Source organism: Lutra lutra, chromosome 4, assembly GCF_902655055.1.
Source record: "Lutra lutra chromosome 4, mLutLut1.2, whole genome shotgun sequence".
In the NCBI taxonomy this organism is placed as follows: Eukaryota; Metazoa; Chordata; class Mammalia; order Carnivora; family Mustelidae; genus Lutra; species Lutra lutra.
The window spans coordinates 186,660,919-186,678,563 of record NC_062281.1 but is presented as its reverse complement, the minus strand read 5'-3'; the positions used below and the strand labels follow the sequence as shown (position 1 = coordinate 186,678,563).

Here is a 17,645-nt window from a genome sequence, read left to right as displayed (position 1 = left end):
CCACCGTGAAGAGCTCTGTGAAACCAACAGTTGGTAAATACCAGGTCGTGTCGTCATTGTATGTTTTATTTTTTTCTACTGTTGAGTTTCCTAACTAGTGGTCATAGGGCACTAATGTTTGTAGGGGTTATGGGCAGGTGGGAAGGAGGTGTACATAACATAAAGATCCCATGGTCCTTGTGGCCACCAGCAAGGCCAGTCACCTCTGGGTACATGCAGGCCACGCAGAGCCCCTCAGAGTCTGACGTCCTGCTCTGTGACCCCCGCAAGGAGGCAGCAGGATCAGCAGCATTTGCAGCTTGCCGGGCATTACCTGGGCATCGACTTCCGAGGCCAGCTGCAGAGTGCACTGCTGTCCGTTGCAGAGGAGGGTTCATGGCCCCGCTAGAGGAGTTGGGTGTTAGGGACCCAAGGAGGACGAGCAGCAATGCTGGGTGGTTTGGGCCAGAGCAGCCCCAGACAGCTGACCCAGATCCGTCTTTACTTAACATCAGATCTCTGTCCAGTTTGGGCTGTTGTCCAAAAAGGGTCCAAGCTAACTTCGGAGCGACTGCTTGAACAATGCTGATGGCGGGGTGGTATTAAAAATATTTAACCTCTGAGATGGCACAGGCATCGACCAATCAGAACAGAGGCCAGCTAGCCACAATAACACATGCCAGCTCATACCAGGTGGATATTTTAAGTATTTGTTCTGAAGGAATGTGCTTTAAATCAGAGCTGTCATTCGTTTGAAATGCTTGCCTGGAAAGCATTTGATTGGATTAAAAACTGGTTGTTATTGCGAGAAATTTCAATCGTACAACTGTTAATGAAAGAAAAATAAGACACTTCTATAAATCTAAATTTTGTAAACATTTAATATTAAAATTTTAAATTTTTATTACTTACTTGAGTTTCCAATTGTTCATGGCTATCAAGAACTTGAAGAGATCCTTCTTTTTTTTTTTTAAGATTTATTTATTGGGGCGGCTGTGTGGCTCAGTCAGTTAAGTGTCTGCCCGCGGCTCAGGTTATGATCCCAGGGTCCTGGGATCGAGCCCCATGTCAAGCTCCCTACTCAGTGGGGAGTCTGCTTCTCCCTCTCCCTCTGTCCCCCAGCTCGTGCTCTCACTCACTCAAATAAATAAATAAAATCTTTAAAAATAAAAAAATAAAGATTTATTTATTTTTAGAGAGAGAGAGCACACGAGTGAGGGGAGGGGCAGAAGGAGACCGAGAGACTCTCAAGGAGACTCCCCGCCAGCGCCAGGCCAGCACAGGGCTCAATCTCATGACCCCAAGATCATGACCCAAGCAGAAATCAAGAGTTGGATGTTTTACTGACTGAGCCCTGCAGGGGCCCCTTGAAGGGATCCTTCTTTTTTTCTTTTTTTTTTTTTTTTTTTTTTTATTTCTTTGACAGGCAGAGATCACAAGTAGGTGGAGAGGCAGGCAGAGAGAGAGGAGGAAGCAGACTCCCTGCGGAGCAAAGAGCCAGATGCGGGGCTCGATTCCAGGACCCTGGGATCATGACCTGAGCTGAAGGCAGAGGCTTTAACCCGCTGAGCCACCCAGGTGCCCCTGAAGGGATCCATCTTGAAAAGTCTTGGTAGTTATTGCATCTAGCCAATTCAAACATAAAACCTGATCTAAAAAGTCACATTCACAGAGAGAGCTAAAATTTGAAAATATTTTATTTGGAAATTTTATGTCAGTTCAATATTTAATGCTAATACTTTCATTTTATTTTCCAAATCATAATTACATAATATATAAAATATATATATATATATATGTATATATGTGTGTGTGTATATATATATATATATATATATTTTTTTTTTTTTTACCAAATCCCATACAGATCCCTAAATCCACTCCCCACCATCAACATTTACCTCAATGCGACATACAAATTGTACAATTTTTCTGTGTGTGCCCTGACAGGAAGAAGATTCCAAAACACCATTCTAGTAAACTCTAAGTTCCAACATGAGCTTCGTCCTTTTGGCCAGCCTCTAATCGCCGTGCCTCAGAAAACAAGTAACAGGATACATGTTTGGTGGATGAGTGAATGGATCTTCTGGAAGCTGTAGAGGGCAGCTCTAGGCTGATTGCTGTTTCAGCCAAAAACTGCGACAGCCAGAGAACATGGGAAGACATTGTGTACGTTTCAGCTGTCTGCATGGATTCCCTTTGGCCTAAAGAACGGTATAAGGGTTCCACAGAAGGAGTCAACAAACTGGTCTGTGCTTGCAGATGCTTAGAAATGATCCTGCCTCAACTCCAGCCTCCCCGAGACACCTGGCCGGGGGCTTTCGGGGACACTCTACTCACTGTCACACAGTTACACTGTTACACTTCCTTGTCCCCTGGCTTTAAAGAAAAATAGATCTTTTTTAGCAGGTTCAGAATACTTTCTCCCAAGTTTGTCAGACTCCCCACTCTTTATTTTACCTACAAAGTTATACACTCAACAATGGTTCTGAGAATACTTCACACACTCACATGGAGTTACTCCCATTAATGGCATCATTTTCTTTTGAAATTGTTTATTTATTTATTTGACAGAGAGAGAGAGAGAGTACAAGCAGGGGGAGAAGCAGGTAGAGGAAGAGGGAGAAGCAGGCTCCCCACCTAGCAGGGAACCTGATGCAGGACAAGGCCTCAGGACCCTGGGATCATAACCCAAGCCAAAGGCAGACGCTTAACTGACTGAGCCACCCAGGCGCCCCATGGCATCATTTTTGAACCTCGAAAATATGTACTATTTGAACATGAGATTGTTGTTTGATGGTCTATTCGCCTGTTGGACGGACATCTGGAGCCTGATTGATCGGACCACTTTTATCCGGATGCCAAATAAGTGGCCGGCTGGGCCTCTCCCTGGTCCGAATAAGCCTCTTGGGGCAAGAGAAAGGGAGGGGAGAGCATGAATTTATGTAAGGAAAGACCCACCCGATGAAGTTTAAAGATCACCCTCATGCAGTTTCCAAGTCAAGCCAGGAGAGGGCACAGAAAACTTCTGCCTGATGGTCTCATAAGGAAGAGGAACTTCAGGAAATGGACAGAGCACTCCTTCACTCTTCCATCCGGCGACAGGCAGAGTCATTTAGTCGCCCTGATTTCAATCAGACCACAATTTTTTAAAAACGATTTTATTTATTTAGAGAGAGCACAAGTGTAGGGGAGGGGCAGACGCAGAGGGAGAGAGAACCTCCAGCCGACTCTGCGGTGAGGACACAGCTGGTCTTGGGGCTGGATCTCATAATCCCAAGACCATGACCTGAACTGAAATCAAGAGTTGGACGCTCAACCAACTGAGCCACCCAGGCGTCCAAGCCCACAATTTTATTACACAGTAAGCTAGCTTCCTGTGATCTTTGCACCATTTAATTCTTTCTTAAAGAAAATGTTGAGATTTCTTCAATCCCGAGCCAGTTTTCCCCTGAGTTTCTTTTAGATGGCAGTCCTCTTTGCCTCCCTCAGGAAGTCAGCTGCTTCTGAGTAGCTCTCCTTCGCCTGCAGAGCGGAGGCTGGAGGAGCTAACCTCTCCTGACTTCTGGTGATGACGCATAGCTAAAAGCACATGGTCAATCCAGTCCTTGGTGGGAATGGCATTAGATAAATGCAGGGGCCGATTATTAACTGTAAACTATATACTCTGGGTAATAGATCTGACTCGTTACAAGTGAAACTGAATACTCAGTAATCGAGGACCAAAGCAACTGTAGCTAAAAACCAAGGTTCCAGACTGACACAAAGCTCAGGGACACGTGGGGAAATGCTGTTTAGACAAAGCCATCTGTAAGCCAACTCATCCTGGGCAATTCAAACCAAGAAAACATCGTTATACATGCTTGGAGGATAAGGACCAATTCTTGAAGTACAGAGAAAGTTCTCATACAATAAAGCAGGTATGATACAATGTTTCCTGCAGTATCATAAAGTCAATGGGATGATAAAGTATTTGTTCTGTTTCATTATGACTTACTCTTCCATCCTAGTTTCTTTCTATATTCAACACTTGATGTATTTTACTTCATTTGTCTTTTCAACTATCCTATAAATAAAACATTAATACTTGATAAGGAAACTGGAGTGTTAAGACAGTAATGTCAATGTATCTTGCAAGGCCACTTCCTCCCCAGGATCCAGGATGAGAGATGGTCTTACCTGTTAAAGGTTTCAGTCAGAGTGGTAGGAAGGGAGTAAGTCTCATCATTTATTGGACAGTTAAGAGAATTTTTGACATCCTTCCTATAGCTGCTATCAAAATTGTTTCAGAGTTCCACTCTTGACACTTAAGATCCACACTTCAAATACTCACTTCATTACTCAAACTTGGTCTCTGGAACAATAGCCAACAGCTATATAATTTGTCTTAGCTCAGAGTTCAAAGACCAGAACGAGAACAGAATTCAGACCTTCTGCTTTCTAATCGAATATCCTGTTCACTGCCTTGTGGATGGGTCAAATCGACCTTTTTTCTCTTGGTGTCACCCTTGACTTGATTTTCTCTTTTAAATTTTGATCTTCCTTTTAAAATCTTTATTTTCTTCTGATTACAAAAGTGATACATGTGTATTGTACAAAGTGACAGTCCATTGTTGTATACCCCCACCTAATCAAGGTTGTATTTCAATGCATAGAAGGCTTTTGAAAAAAATCAAAACTCGGTTTAGCTTATATAAAGTGGTTGGCAACTTTTTCACCTTAAAATGCCTTGGAAATAGACAAACCATAAGAGACTCTTAATCTCACAAAACAGAGGGTTGTCAGGGGGAGGGTGGGAGGGAGAGGGTGGTGGGGTTATGGATATTGGGGGAGGTTATGTGCTATGGTGAGTGCTGTGAAGTGTGTAAACCTGGTGATTCACAGACCTGTACCCCTAGGGCTAATAATACATTATATGTTTATTCAAGGGGAGTTTTTTTTTTTTATTTATTTGACAGATAGAGATCACAAGTAGGCAGAGAGGCAGGCAGAGAGAGAGGAGGAAGCAGGCTCCCCGCTGAGCAGAGAGCCCGATTCGGGGCTTGATCCCAGAACCCTGAGATCATGACCTGAGCTGAAGGCAGAGGCTTAACCCACTGAGCCACCCAGGTGCCCCTTATAGGTTTATTTTAAAAATGCCTTGGAAATCTTCAAGATAAGCTTTTTTAAAAACTGATTTAGGGGTACCTGGGTGGCTCAGTGAGTTTAGCACATGACTCTTGACTTCAGCTCAGGTCATAATCTCAGGGTCATGAGATTGAGCCCTGAGTCTGGCTCTGCCCTCAGGGGAAGTCTGCTTCTCTCCTTTTCCCTCTCCTTCTGCCCCTCCCCCTGCTTGCAAACATGAGTGCTCACACACTCTCTCTCTCTAAAATAATCCTTAAAAAAATAAAATGTTTTTAAAAAAATGCTTTGTTTAGGTGTAATTTATTTACCATAAAATTCACCTATTTTTAAGTGTACAATCCAATGACTTTTTGTAAGCTTGTGAAACCATCACCACAACCCAGTTTTAGAACATATTCCTCATACCTAAAGTTTCCTCATGCCTGCAAATAAACTTTTTTAAAAGGTGCATTTTTGTGGATAATTACAGTCATGAATAAAAAGTCCCAGAAATTTCCATTCTGCCTAGCTTTCACTTGCTGCTGGCGGGCAAGAAGAAAATTGCAAAAGCCCATCAACAAATGTTGGAAGAAAACACCATAAGCTGACCGACAGCTGTTTGCTCAAAATAGTTTATTCAAGCACTCCAGCTTCCACTGAGTGTCAGCCAAGTAGAGGCTGTTGGTTAAGTCTGTAGGGATAGGAAGATAGATAATATCGGTCTTCTTCTGGAATAAATTGATTGTGAGCCCAACAGTATGCAACCTAAGAGTTTCAAGATTCAATAGTTTTTTTTGTTTTGTTTTAAAGATTTTATTTATTTATTTGACAAAGATCACAAGTAGGCAGAGAGGCAGGCAGAGGAGGGGGTGGGAAGCAGGCTCCCACTGAGCAGAGAGCCCAACTCGGGGCTTGACCCCAGGGCCCTGAGATCATGACCTGAGCTGAAGACAGAGGCTTAACCCACTGAGCCACCCAGGCACCCCAAGATTCAAATGTTTTGAGACACAAACGTTTTCCAGATGGGTGTGATATTTGGACTTCAACTTCCAGAAGTCATGATAAAGAAACAGCAACCAGATTTCCTTTCCCACCTAAAACAGCCAACAAAGGACAAAAAATATGAAACAATGGCTTTCAATACACTGGACATAAAGCCACAATGGATAAAAATCCCCAATAAAGGACAATAAACAGGGTGAGCCCTAATACTTGCCGTGGTTTACTACCTTGAGCTTACAGGCTACAGTGCAAGGAAGGAAAGCTGAGGCAGAGCTCAGTGGAGTCCCTGAGTTGTGAAGACAGAGTCCAGAGTGATCAAGGTGGCTAGAGTTTACAGGACAGAGTATCAGAGAGAACACACACAGGGAGAGAGAGAACCCCAGAGACCTATAGAGGGCCCTATTCTGCTATTTACCAAGTCCTGGATAAGGCATTCAAGTAAGAAAACTACCTGAGCCTGGGAAAAAGAACCACTTGAAAGGATTAGAGAGAAAGGTGCTTCATGCACCCGCCAGGCTGGGCGTGGTGCCTAGTCCCACTAGCCAGATTAGAAAAGCTCATAATTTATGGGGCATTGGGAAGAACGTTCATAAAGGTGTTGCATCAGGGGGAATAAGGAGCCCTACAGCTGGCACGGCTGTGGCCCTAACAAATCTTAAAAGCAAGACCCCAAAGAACCAAACTATTTCCAAGTAACTTACGGCACCTCAGAACCAAGTTCCAGATTTACAGAAGCACAAAAATATCCGGCACTAAAACGAGGTAAAAGTCACAATATCTGGCATCCCCTCATAAAATTACCAGGCAATTCTGCCTTCCGCTCGGGCTCTCTGCTCAGTAGGGAGCCTGCCTCTCTGCCTGCTTGTGATCTCTGTCAAATAAATAAATAAAATCTAAGTAAATAAATAAATAAAATACTCTTCCTTTAAAAAAAATAAAATTACCAGGCGAGTAGAGAGACACGTAAATGGGACCCAGGAGGACACAAACCAACCAGTACGAACGGACCCGGAAGTGACACAGATGGGAGAATTAGCAAAGACATTAAAACGATTATTATAACTGTATTCTCTATCTTTAAAATATTGAGTAGCGTCATGGGAAATACAGAAAAGATTACAGTTAAACTTTTAGAACCGAGCCACATACAATTTCCAAGCCCACCACAAGTATCTGCACTGAAAATGCTGAACAGCTTGACTGCCACTGTTATTAGAAATCTCAAAGACAAAGCCTTTAAAAGAAAGGCAAATGTATAAACTTTTCTTTTTATAAAAAGTAATTTCTACACCCAGTGTGGGGCTGGAAGTCAGGACCCACCCGAGATCAAGAGTTGCTTGCTCCCCGCGACCGAGCTAGTCAGGGGCCCCACAAACTTTTCTTAAATAAGTATTTGGCTCTTTTGCGATTTTTTTTTTTTCTTTTTAATGGAAATCTGTTATCCTCCGGTCTACCACTATTCAAGGCACCATCTTTTCGGTCAAGACGCATTAGCAGTGCACAGAGTCCACCGCCCATTTCCTTTCTCTGGTCCAGGACAAGCCTAAGCCCCGACAGAGGCCACCCACGCCTGGGACTTCACCAGGCACCAGTTTCTCCCAACGCCATTGCCTCAAGCACACCTCCGCCCCAGCTGGAGGCTGAGCCGGTTCTCCCGAGCGGAGCAGGCCGAGGCGGGGAGCCTGCGAGAGGACCGGGCTTAGCCCGCGCGGCCCTGCAGCCCCTCGGCCGCCCGCTCGGGCCCAGAGGACCGCGGACGCCGGGATGCCCGGGCTGGAGCCCCGAAGGGCGCACGGGACTGGACACCGCCAGCCGGCCTTCCGCCACACAGAGGGCGGAAGCCGCGAAACGCCCCCGCAGCCTGCAGCACTTCCAAAAGTCCGGACCCGCCTGCGGCGTCCGCCGTTACCTCCGTGCTAAATCCAGGTCGCGAGAGCTGGGCGGGGGTCGCCTAGCAACCAGGAGCCCCAGAGTGCGGACGCCAGGCATTGGCCTGGCTGCGTCACGTGACGACGCCCCCGCTCCCTGGAAGGTTACGCTACCGTCACGTGATACGGCGCAGGCGCGTTTCCGCCCGGCTGTGGGACAGCGGTGGTGGTGCGGCCAGAGCACTGTTTACCTGGGGTTTCGGCTGGGGCCTCAGATGGGGTGGTCAGAGGGTGACCAAAGGGGCAGCTGGGGCCTTTCCGCACTAGTGACAGTGAAGTGATAAAACGGTTCCAGAGGCGGTCGTGAGGCTTGTCTGGTCGTGCAGGAGCCTTTCCTGAAAATAAGACTTGGTCAGATGCTGAAGTCTGCCTCCTGCGGGCACAGAAAAAGTTGTGTGAAATTTGTGATATTTAATAAGGGGTGAAATTTAGGGATATTAAGGTTATTATATTCATTATCCATTATTTAAGGCTGTCATACTCAGCACTGGCTAGAAGAGAGATCCTGCATCTCGGGTAAGAGGCATCACTTCGGGAGTCGAGGGTAGAGTCTCTCCGAGATAGTTATTGGAAAGGTACAAGGCCACTGTGAGTTCAGAGAATTGAGCAGCTTCTCAGAGCCTAGTTACCTCCATGTCAGTTCATAAATCCTAGGTCCCCGCGCGCAGGCCAGGGTTCGGGGGATCCCGCGACAAGCCTGTGAGCCCTGACCGAAAAAAATGTCCCATATGAAAGGGATTTGAGGGGCGCCTGGGTGGCTCAGTGGGTTAAAGCCTCTGCCTTCAGCTCGGGTCATGGTCCCAGGATCCTGGGATCGAGCCCCGCATCGGGCTCTCTGCTCGGAGGGGAGCCTGCTTCCTCCTCTCTCTCTGCCTGCCTCTCTGCCCACTTGTGATCTCTGTCAAATAAATAAATAAAGCCTTAAAAAGAAAAAAGAAAGAAAGGGGTTTGAGATAATTGGGATGGCCCAGCTCTTTTTTAAAAACTGCCAGGAGGCTGCTGGCAATACTGTTCTTTCCTTCTAATAAATTTCACACTAGCCCGCAAAGGAGTTTAAAATACTATGTATACTCTGGAATATTGACACCTACACACCTGTGGCCATCCTTGATTCCTCTTTCTTTCCACACCTTGTGTTCAGTGCGTCAGCAAGTCATGTAGATTCTGCCTTCAAAATGAATTCAGAATCTGACAGCTTCTCACTACCTGCACCCTGGTCAGATTCCCCAAGGTCTGTAACGTGGGTTATTGCTTGTTCTATCGCTGGTTCTAACTAGCCCACCAACACCTTCCTCTGCAAGTCAGCCAAAGTGACTTTGTTTTTCTTTTCGGTAAGTTCTGCACCCAACCTGGGTCTTGAACTCAAAACACGAAGATTAACAGTCACATGCTCCGAGGGCCCTGCCAACCAGGTGCCCCAGCCAAAGTGATCTATTGACACACGCGTTACATCATGTCACTTCTCTGCTCAAAATTCTCCAGTGGCTTCCTATTTCAGTCAGTGAAAGCCAAGTCCTTAGGATCACTTGCCACATAATCTGGTCCCATGGGTTCCTATCTACTGTCCTCCTCATTCACTGATTTCCAGAAATGCTGTTCTTCATTCTCTTTCTGGAACAAGGCAGGTATAGTTCCATATTTAGGTCTATGGACCTGCTATTACCTGTGCTGAGTATTCGTGGATGTCCACATGATTTACTCCTTTGTTCTGCTTCATCCTGCTCAGATGTCACCTTATAAGACAGACTTTTTCTGACCACCCTCCGTGAAGTAACAACCACTGCATGCCCAAATTCCTCACCCTTCTCCCAACACTCCCTGTCATCTGCTTGTTCTTTTCCCCTCTCAAGCATTTATCACCCCCTGACAAATTTTGTATGTTCTCGGTGACCCCCTTACTAGAATGTAAGCTCTTACTAGAACGTAAGCTCCGTGTGGATAGGCTTTTTGTCTTGTTCCCTGTTGTGCCTAGAACAATATCTGGCATTCAGTAGATGTTAAGAATGGTTGAAGAAATTAATGAATGGTCTATGTCTAATATGGTTCTATTCCTGATTATGGCGGGTAGATCAAAGTTGTTCCAAGAGGCTAAAAGACTTTGAACATATCCCTGCTATTGTAATGATTCTCACATTGGCAGTGCCCAATGAGAATGTTTTGTTTCCACTTTATATCTTAAAAGCTGGCTCTGTACTCTCAGCCATGATACCTGAGATTTCTCCACAACTATGATGTGGTGTTCCAAGAAGAAAGACACACGTTTTTCATGGGGAAAAAAAAAAACAAACAAACAGGAGCTTCCTGAAGGGAAAAAATAGGAAAGCAATTTAACTATCAAGGTGGGTATTAAACCAGGTATATCAAGGGTAGATCAATAAAATCCTGGTCAGATGTCAACAAAATAGTGAACTAGGCTTGTGTCAATCCAGAGGTTCTTGGGAAAATTTGCCTTCCCTACCAAAAATCTCTGCTGAAGCCTAGAAATCTGTAGCTGATGATTGATACCTTTATCCCTATTAAAATGCAACTACCTAAAGAGAGACCAGACAGAGTTTCAGCAGTCATTAGTACCTTAGTGTGAGTTGGTCCAGCTCCTTTCTTGAGAGCAGGTTTTAAAAAGGCAAGTGAAGAAAGTAGGACCCATGAGAATGAAGAGGAACAGGTGGAGAGAAAGGGAGCCAAAGAAGGAGCATCACGTTGAGTTTGCCAAGGACAAAGTTTGGCCTGTTTTGTACTTTTGCCCGGGCTGACTCTGGTAATCAAAGTACATTTTGATCTCTAGCTACAAACTTCTGAGTAGGCAAATTATGGTGCTTGAAATTACAACCATAATTACCTGCGATATTTTGATAACCCAATGAGTACACGGTACACTGGAAATGAAGAGGAAGAATTGACCTAGAATTTAGTGGAACTGAAATGCTACCAGACTTTAGGAACGATAAGCAGGAAAGGGAAGAGGCATTGCATTATATATCTGCACATGATCCTGGCCTCAGAAATAGGAAACCAAATGAGAAGAGTTTTTGTGTTAAGGTAAAATGAGTAAAATGGAGCACTGTCTGCTATCAGTTGACATGCCAGGAACAGCACGGTAGGAGAGACTTCTTTGAGCAACCACAAACTGATGATAAGGGGGAAATTCAAAGAACAATATCTACCTGCTTAAAAAAAAAAAAGAAAAATGAGTACTTAGAGTGGGGATTTAGTCCCTGTTATAGGAGGTTTTTTTTTTTTTTTTAGATTTTATTTATTCATTTTTGCATGCGTGAGAGAGAGAGTGAGCATGAGAAGGGCAGGGAGGAGCAGAGGGAGAAGCAGATTCCCTGCTGAGCAGGGAGCCCAATGTGGGACTCGATTCCAGGACCCTGGGATCACGACCCAAGCCAAAGGCAGACACCTAACTAACTGAACCACCCAGGCACCCACCAACTGTAGGAGTTTTAAAAATCAAATAGGGTAAATGCCTTTACCCATCTGTTCTTCCTAGTAGAGAAGAATTAGGCAAGAACCTAGAAGTAGGCAGAAACTTTGCTGGTGGTGACCATATGGTGTTGAAAGGGTTTTGGAACACAACCAGGTGTCTTCAAGTGTAGTGTGCCAGCAGAATGCTGGTGCTCTAAAGGTTGAAAATAGATGTTTTTTGTTCTTAAAGGTTGGGTTTTTTGTTTTGTTTTGTTTTTGTTTTGTTTTGTTTTTTTACAACTTGGAGAACCTGCTATTCACTAGCTGTGTGAACCTGGGCAAGTTGGTTAAAATTCCCACACCTCAATTTCCTTATCCTTGAAATGGGAATGAATACAAATACAGGATTCCCCTTCCATCCAAAAGTTTGGTTTATGAAACTTCAGTTTTACGAAAGACCTACATTAGTACTTGTTTTCACTAACCAACAGAAATCTAAGGAGGATCTTCGGTTTGAAAATGGTAGTCACTTCTTTGTTTTGCACCATTTCAATTTACAAAAGGTTTCGTAGGAACCATCTACTTTCAGAGAGCAAGGGAAACCTGTAGTTCCTATCTCTGTGGGCTTTTAGAAGCATGAAATGAGGACTTACATGTAGCCATATAAAGTAGTGGTTAAGATTGTGGACTTGTGGGGTCACTGGCTGGCTTATCGAGAAGAGCATGCGACCCTCCATCTCTGAGTTCGAGCTCCACGGTGGGTGTACAGATTACTTAAATAAATAAGTAAACTTAAAAAAAAAAAAGTGTGGACTCAAGTCAGATTGCCTGGTTTGAATCCTAGAATGACCATTTGCTACTTGTATGTTGGAGATGCAAAGTCTACCTCATAGAGTGATGAGAGAAGTGAGAGTCCACACTCTGAACCAGATCTCAAGAAGCATTTGAGCGGAGTCCAAAAGGGGTAAGGCCCATACCTTGACATAAGAGTTGTATATGAAAAAACTATAGCCGGGGCGCCTGGGTGGCTCAGTGGGTTAAAGCCTCTGCCTTCGGCTCAGGTCATGGTCCCAGGGTCCTGGGATCCAGCCCAGCATTGGGCTCTCTGCACAGCGGGGAGCCTGCTCCCGCCCCCACCTGCCTCTCTGCCTACTTGTAATCTCTCTCTCTCTGTGTCCAATAAATAAATAAAATCTTTTTAAAAAATTATTTATTTGTTTGAGGGAACACGTGTGGAGGGAGAGCGAGAAGCAGGATCCCTGCTGAGCAGGGAGCCTGACATGGGGCTCGATCTCAGGACCCGGAGACTATAACCTGAGCCGAAGGCAGACACTTAACCGACTGAGCCGCCCAGGCACCCTTCTCTCTTATCACTTTTTTTTTTTCATTTGTGTAAGTAATGTCTGCAAATGACCTATCTGATAAAGGGTTAGTATCCAAAATATATAAAGGACTGATACAGCTCAACACCCAAAAAACAAATAACCTAATTAAAAAATGAGCAGAAGGCAAGTCTCCAAAGAAGACATACACATGGCCAATAAGACACATGAAAAGAGGCTCAACATCACTCATCATTGAGGAATTGCAAATCAAAGCTACAATGAGATACAACCTCATATTTGTCAGAATGGCTGGAAGCAAAAACCCAAGAAACAAGGGTTAGCAAGGATGTGGAGGAAAAGGAAACTTCTTGCACTGTTGGTGGGAATGCAAACTGGTGCAGCCACTGTGGAAAATGGTGAGGAGGTTTCTCAAAAAGAAAATAGAACAACCCTACAATCCAGTAATCACACACCTGGGTGTTTACCTCCAAAATACAAAAACACTAATTCAAAGGGCTACATGCCCCCTGTGTTTGTTGCACCTGGGTGGCACAGTCGGTTAAGCATCTAACTCTTGGTTTCAGCTCAGGTCATGATCGCAGGTCATGATCTCCTGGGATTAAGCCCCATGTTGGGCTCCACAGTCAGTGGGAAATCTGCTTGAGATTCTCTCCCACTTCCGCCCCTCCTGCTTATGCTCTCTTTCTCTCTCTCAAATATATAAAATCTTAAAAAAAAAAAAAACCATAACAACCAAACTATGGAAGCAGCCCACGTGTCCATTGATAGATGAATGGATAAAGAAGATGTGGTAGGTATGTGTGTGTGTGTGTGTGTGTGTGCGCACGCGTGTACATATACATATACTTGTGTGTATACATATATATGTTTATATATATATAAAGAGAGACTGTATTCAGTGTACCATTTATTGTTGCTTTGTAACAAACCACCTCAAACTTAATCAAGCAAAATAATCATTGTATTATGCTCACAGATTTGTGGGTCGGGGATTCAAAAAGAGTACAGTGGAGATGGCCCCATGGCATCTGAGACCTCTGCTGGAAAGACCCACATGGTGGAGACGGCTCAATGTCTGGGGTTGAAACCAACTGCAAGTGTCTTTGGTGGTGTTCCTAGGAATTGACTTTGATCTCAGCTGGGTTGTTGCCTGGAATATCCACACATGTTCTCTCCATGTGGTTTGGGTTTCCTCACAGCATGGTTGCTGGGTTCTAAGACCAAGTGTTCCCAGAAAACCAGGCAGGAGCTATTTGCCATTTATAACCTAGCCTCAGAAGGCACACAATGACATTTATACCAGAGTCAGTCAGCCATGATTCAAATGGGGGAACATACACCCCATCTCTTAATAGGAGGAATGTTACGGTCACATTGTAAGAACATGTAAGATGGGAGATATTATCGTCGCCATCTTTGGAAAATAAAATCTGTCACACCTGGGCACCTGAGCACCACTAGAAAAAAGATGTAACACAGAAAAATTAATCAAACCTCAGTTTGATCCTTGACACCACCTGACAATTCTACATCATTTCTCTGTTCAACTTGCTTCAATTTGCAATGGATATTTCAAATATCCTCTGTCAAAGGTCTATGTAGATAGTAGCAGACTATTTAGGTCTCACCTAACACATGTTCCAAAAACCTTTTTCTCCTGTCCATGTCCTTTAAAGAGGTGAAAGACACTAAACACCTACTTTCCTACCCTTGCTTGCATCTGTGTGGCATAATGGTGGCCAGTGAGGTGTAACAGAAACTTGCTGCAGGACTTCTGGCCAAGTTCTTGCCTTAAACAAGAAAATGCTGCATGGGGTGGAGGCCGCCAGCCATATCATGACCCTCCAGGAAAGGCCAAAATATTTACAGAAATAGAGGCCCCAATATTACTGAGTCACTGAACAGATGCAGTTTTCTACCTCCTGGCTTCCTATCCTGTGAGAAAAATAAACCTTTATTTGCTTAAATCGCTGATAGGCGTTCTGCAGCTGATACAACCACTCTTCTCCACCCCCCTGCCCCTGCAGTTTTTCTCTTTATTCTCCACAGATGAACTTCCATCCTTCACAGAGGGAAGTCTTCCGATGGTCATTGACATTCTTGCCACCAAACCTACCTACTTAACCTGCATCCACAGCCATCCTGTTTCTATCTTCCCTCCTGTTACAACAGAAGAGGGGTCCCTACTCCACAGATGGGGAATTGGGCGGTGTTAAGTAGGGAGATGCCACTGTTGGATCGGTTTTTGTGACCTTACCCTCATGTTCTGGGCCTCTATCCAGTCATCAGCCATGTGGCCATCAACAGGCCATTAAAGTAGCAAATACTTTATCGAGTAGATTCTGAGCTGTGCCCAATAAAGGCTCTGCAGTAGGCGCTGGGGGCGATGCTAGGTGTAGGAAGGAGACAGTCCCGAGTAGAGAGAAAACTTTGCCAGACAGGGGAATGGAGCCTTGGAGGAACCAAAGGTCCCAGTGTGGCTGGGTGGGCAGAGTGCAGGAAGGACTCAGTAGGCAGGTCTGGAGAAGAAGGCAGGGACCAGAGTAAGCTCGGTTCTGTACACTAGACAGGGTCATGATTTCGGTTTTAACTCTAAATCATTGGGACAGGAAGTGAATAATCTTTCTAAGCCTCAATTTCTACTTGGTAAAATACATTTTAGAACTCTCTGCTTAGTGGCGTGAGAGTTCCACAAGGGCAAAGAAAGACCTGTGTTTTTACCCATTTTTGTATCCACCTGGTCGGCGCTTAATAAATGTCTCATTTGGGTGAATGAGATCGCGGACTCCACCACCGACCTCAACTCTTTAAAAATCACTCTTCGATTTCCCTCATTCCCTTCCTTCCCGCCCCTTTTCTCGCCCTTCCTTTCCCTAGCTTCCCAAGCCTTCCCTTCCCTCCAATCCTCTCCTAGCTTCCCGCTTCCTCTTCCCGGCCCGCCCCTTCTCTGCGTCGCGAAGGCAGAGAGGGCGAGGCGGGCTTTACGGCAGCCGCGTTGCGGCGGGGCGGGGCGCCGGCGGCTGGCGCGCTTGGCGGCAGCGGTGGGAGGCAGGCCGGCAAACAGGCAGACGGAGTCGCAGGCGGGTGGCGGCGGCCGTGCTTGGTAGTGAGGGCGGGAGGGAGTGAGTCACTGAGCGTGTGTGAGGGAGGGAAGGAGCAAGCGGGCGAGCGAGCAGCTCGCGCCGTTCGCCCGCAGCACCAGCCAGGCCCCGCTGCCGCCCCGCAGCCCAGCGCCGAGGCCGGGCCGAGCCGAGCTGGGTCGGGCCCGGGCCATGCTGCTCACCGTGTACTGTGTGCGGAGGGACCTCTCCGAGGTGACCTTTTCCCTCCAGGTCGACGCAGACTTCGAGCTGCACAACTTCCGCGCGCTGTGCGAGCTCGAGTCCGGCATCCCCGCAGCGGAGAGCCAGGTATGCCGGGCAGCGAGCAGAGACTCCCTACGGGGCTAACCCTCCTGCCTCCGGGTCTCACGCCCTCCCTTTGCTACTGGTGAGAATTTGGGGGTGGCGGGAGCAGGATGGCCTCTCCCAGCCCGCCCTCGCGTCCGGGAGGGAGCTGGAATCGCTGGCTGCCCCCACACACGCCGAGCGTGGGGTGGGGTGCCATGGGAGGGAGCGGAGAACCTGACCGCAGACGCACCCACTGCAGCCCCAGGGGCGCGTGGACAGTTGGGCGGCCCGCCCCACCTTCTGGCTCTCTGGCCCTTTCTCCCCTAATAATCCCTCGTTTGGGGTGGTGTGGACCTACGTACATTATGAACAGCGTAGAATAGAAGCAGCAGCTCGAGGTTTGCAGGAATTCGTACATCCTGCCTCCCCAACCAGAAATACCAGTTTGGATCACTGTGGTAGGTTGTTGTGCATCTGCTTTTTTGGAGCGGGCTCCTGCTTAAGCAAACGTAATTTACCTTTAAATGTAGAGGTTTGCATTCTAAGTGAAGGAAAAAGTTTTGAGACTTCCATTACCTTGTTTTGAGGCATTTGGAAATGCCCTGTTCCCTTTTCCCTACCACATGGCATTTCTGGTTAAATTCTTAAAAAAAAAAAAGGCAATTTCCCCCCTTCCCCCCCCCCCCCAAAGGGAGGGCAGTTATTAGTTCAATTCAAGTTGTTTGTTGCTCTGGTTTCTTCGCTGGGAGCAGGCCAGAATCTCTCTTTATTTCAGGCCATAACTCAGAGTTTGGCTGGGTTCAAAGTTCATTGCTTTATGAGGATATTTTTGTAAAAACGGCCTAGTGTATTCTGGGTGTGATTCGCCTGTTTCATTTCCCTACCCTGCTGGAAGGAAGTTCAGCTGCTCTGACATTTCAAATAAGCAAAGTAATTTATTCTCAAAATGCCTTGAGGCTGCCCCCAAACAGAATTGGTGACGATAACTCTGGCCTTCACGCTAAAACGTTTAAATCTTAACTTGATAAGTGGACCTTGGAGGACATGGTCTGAACATTAAGAAAATTATAGAAGTCCTGCAAGGCCCCAGAATGTAAATCTTGATTTCCTACTGCAGTTATGAAATAGTTCCCAAAACTGTTGCCTAACTACAGCGTGTTCTGCCCTGTGTTATGGTAAACAGATGTGTCAGTATTTTGTTCAGAAGCGAGTATGATTCCTTTACAGTATGTGAACTTTGGAACCTTGGCATAAAACTGAGTATCAAGAAAGATTTTGTTTCAAGGTGCAAAGTGTCACTCAAATAGGCTGACTGATGAAAGTTACAAAGAACTTGGTAAAAGGGATTCTTTGAGCCTTTTTCAGTAAACAGCTAATCCACAAAAACTGAGGAACCAGTTCCTGTCAGTGAATCCCTCAAGTGGAGAGCTAGGAAAGGACAGTTTAATTAGAGAGGGACACCCAACTCTTAAAATATTTGAAGGTGGCTT

The 17,645-nt window shown here is 45.7% G+C and overlaps 1 protein-coding gene across 2 annotated transcripts in view; it reads left to right on the top strand.

The window, feature by feature from the left end:
- The first annotated feature begins 15,829 nt into the window (after nucleotides 1-15,829).
- DDI2 (DNA damage inducible 1 homolog 2) overlaps nucleotides 15,830-17,645 on the top strand; it is a 44,658-nt gene continuing 42,842 nt past the window's right edge. The window contains exon 1 of one of the 2 annotated variants that reach the window (XM_047724312.1): nucleotides 15,830-16,176. In XM_047724312.1, coding sequence (XP_047580268.1) covers nucleotides 16,039-16,176 — 138 coding nt within the window. In that variant the 5' untranslated portion in view covers nucleotides 15,830-16,038. The remainder of the gene's footprint in view (nucleotides 16,177-17,645) is intronic. The other variant, XM_047724315.1, reaches the window with a different exon arrangement.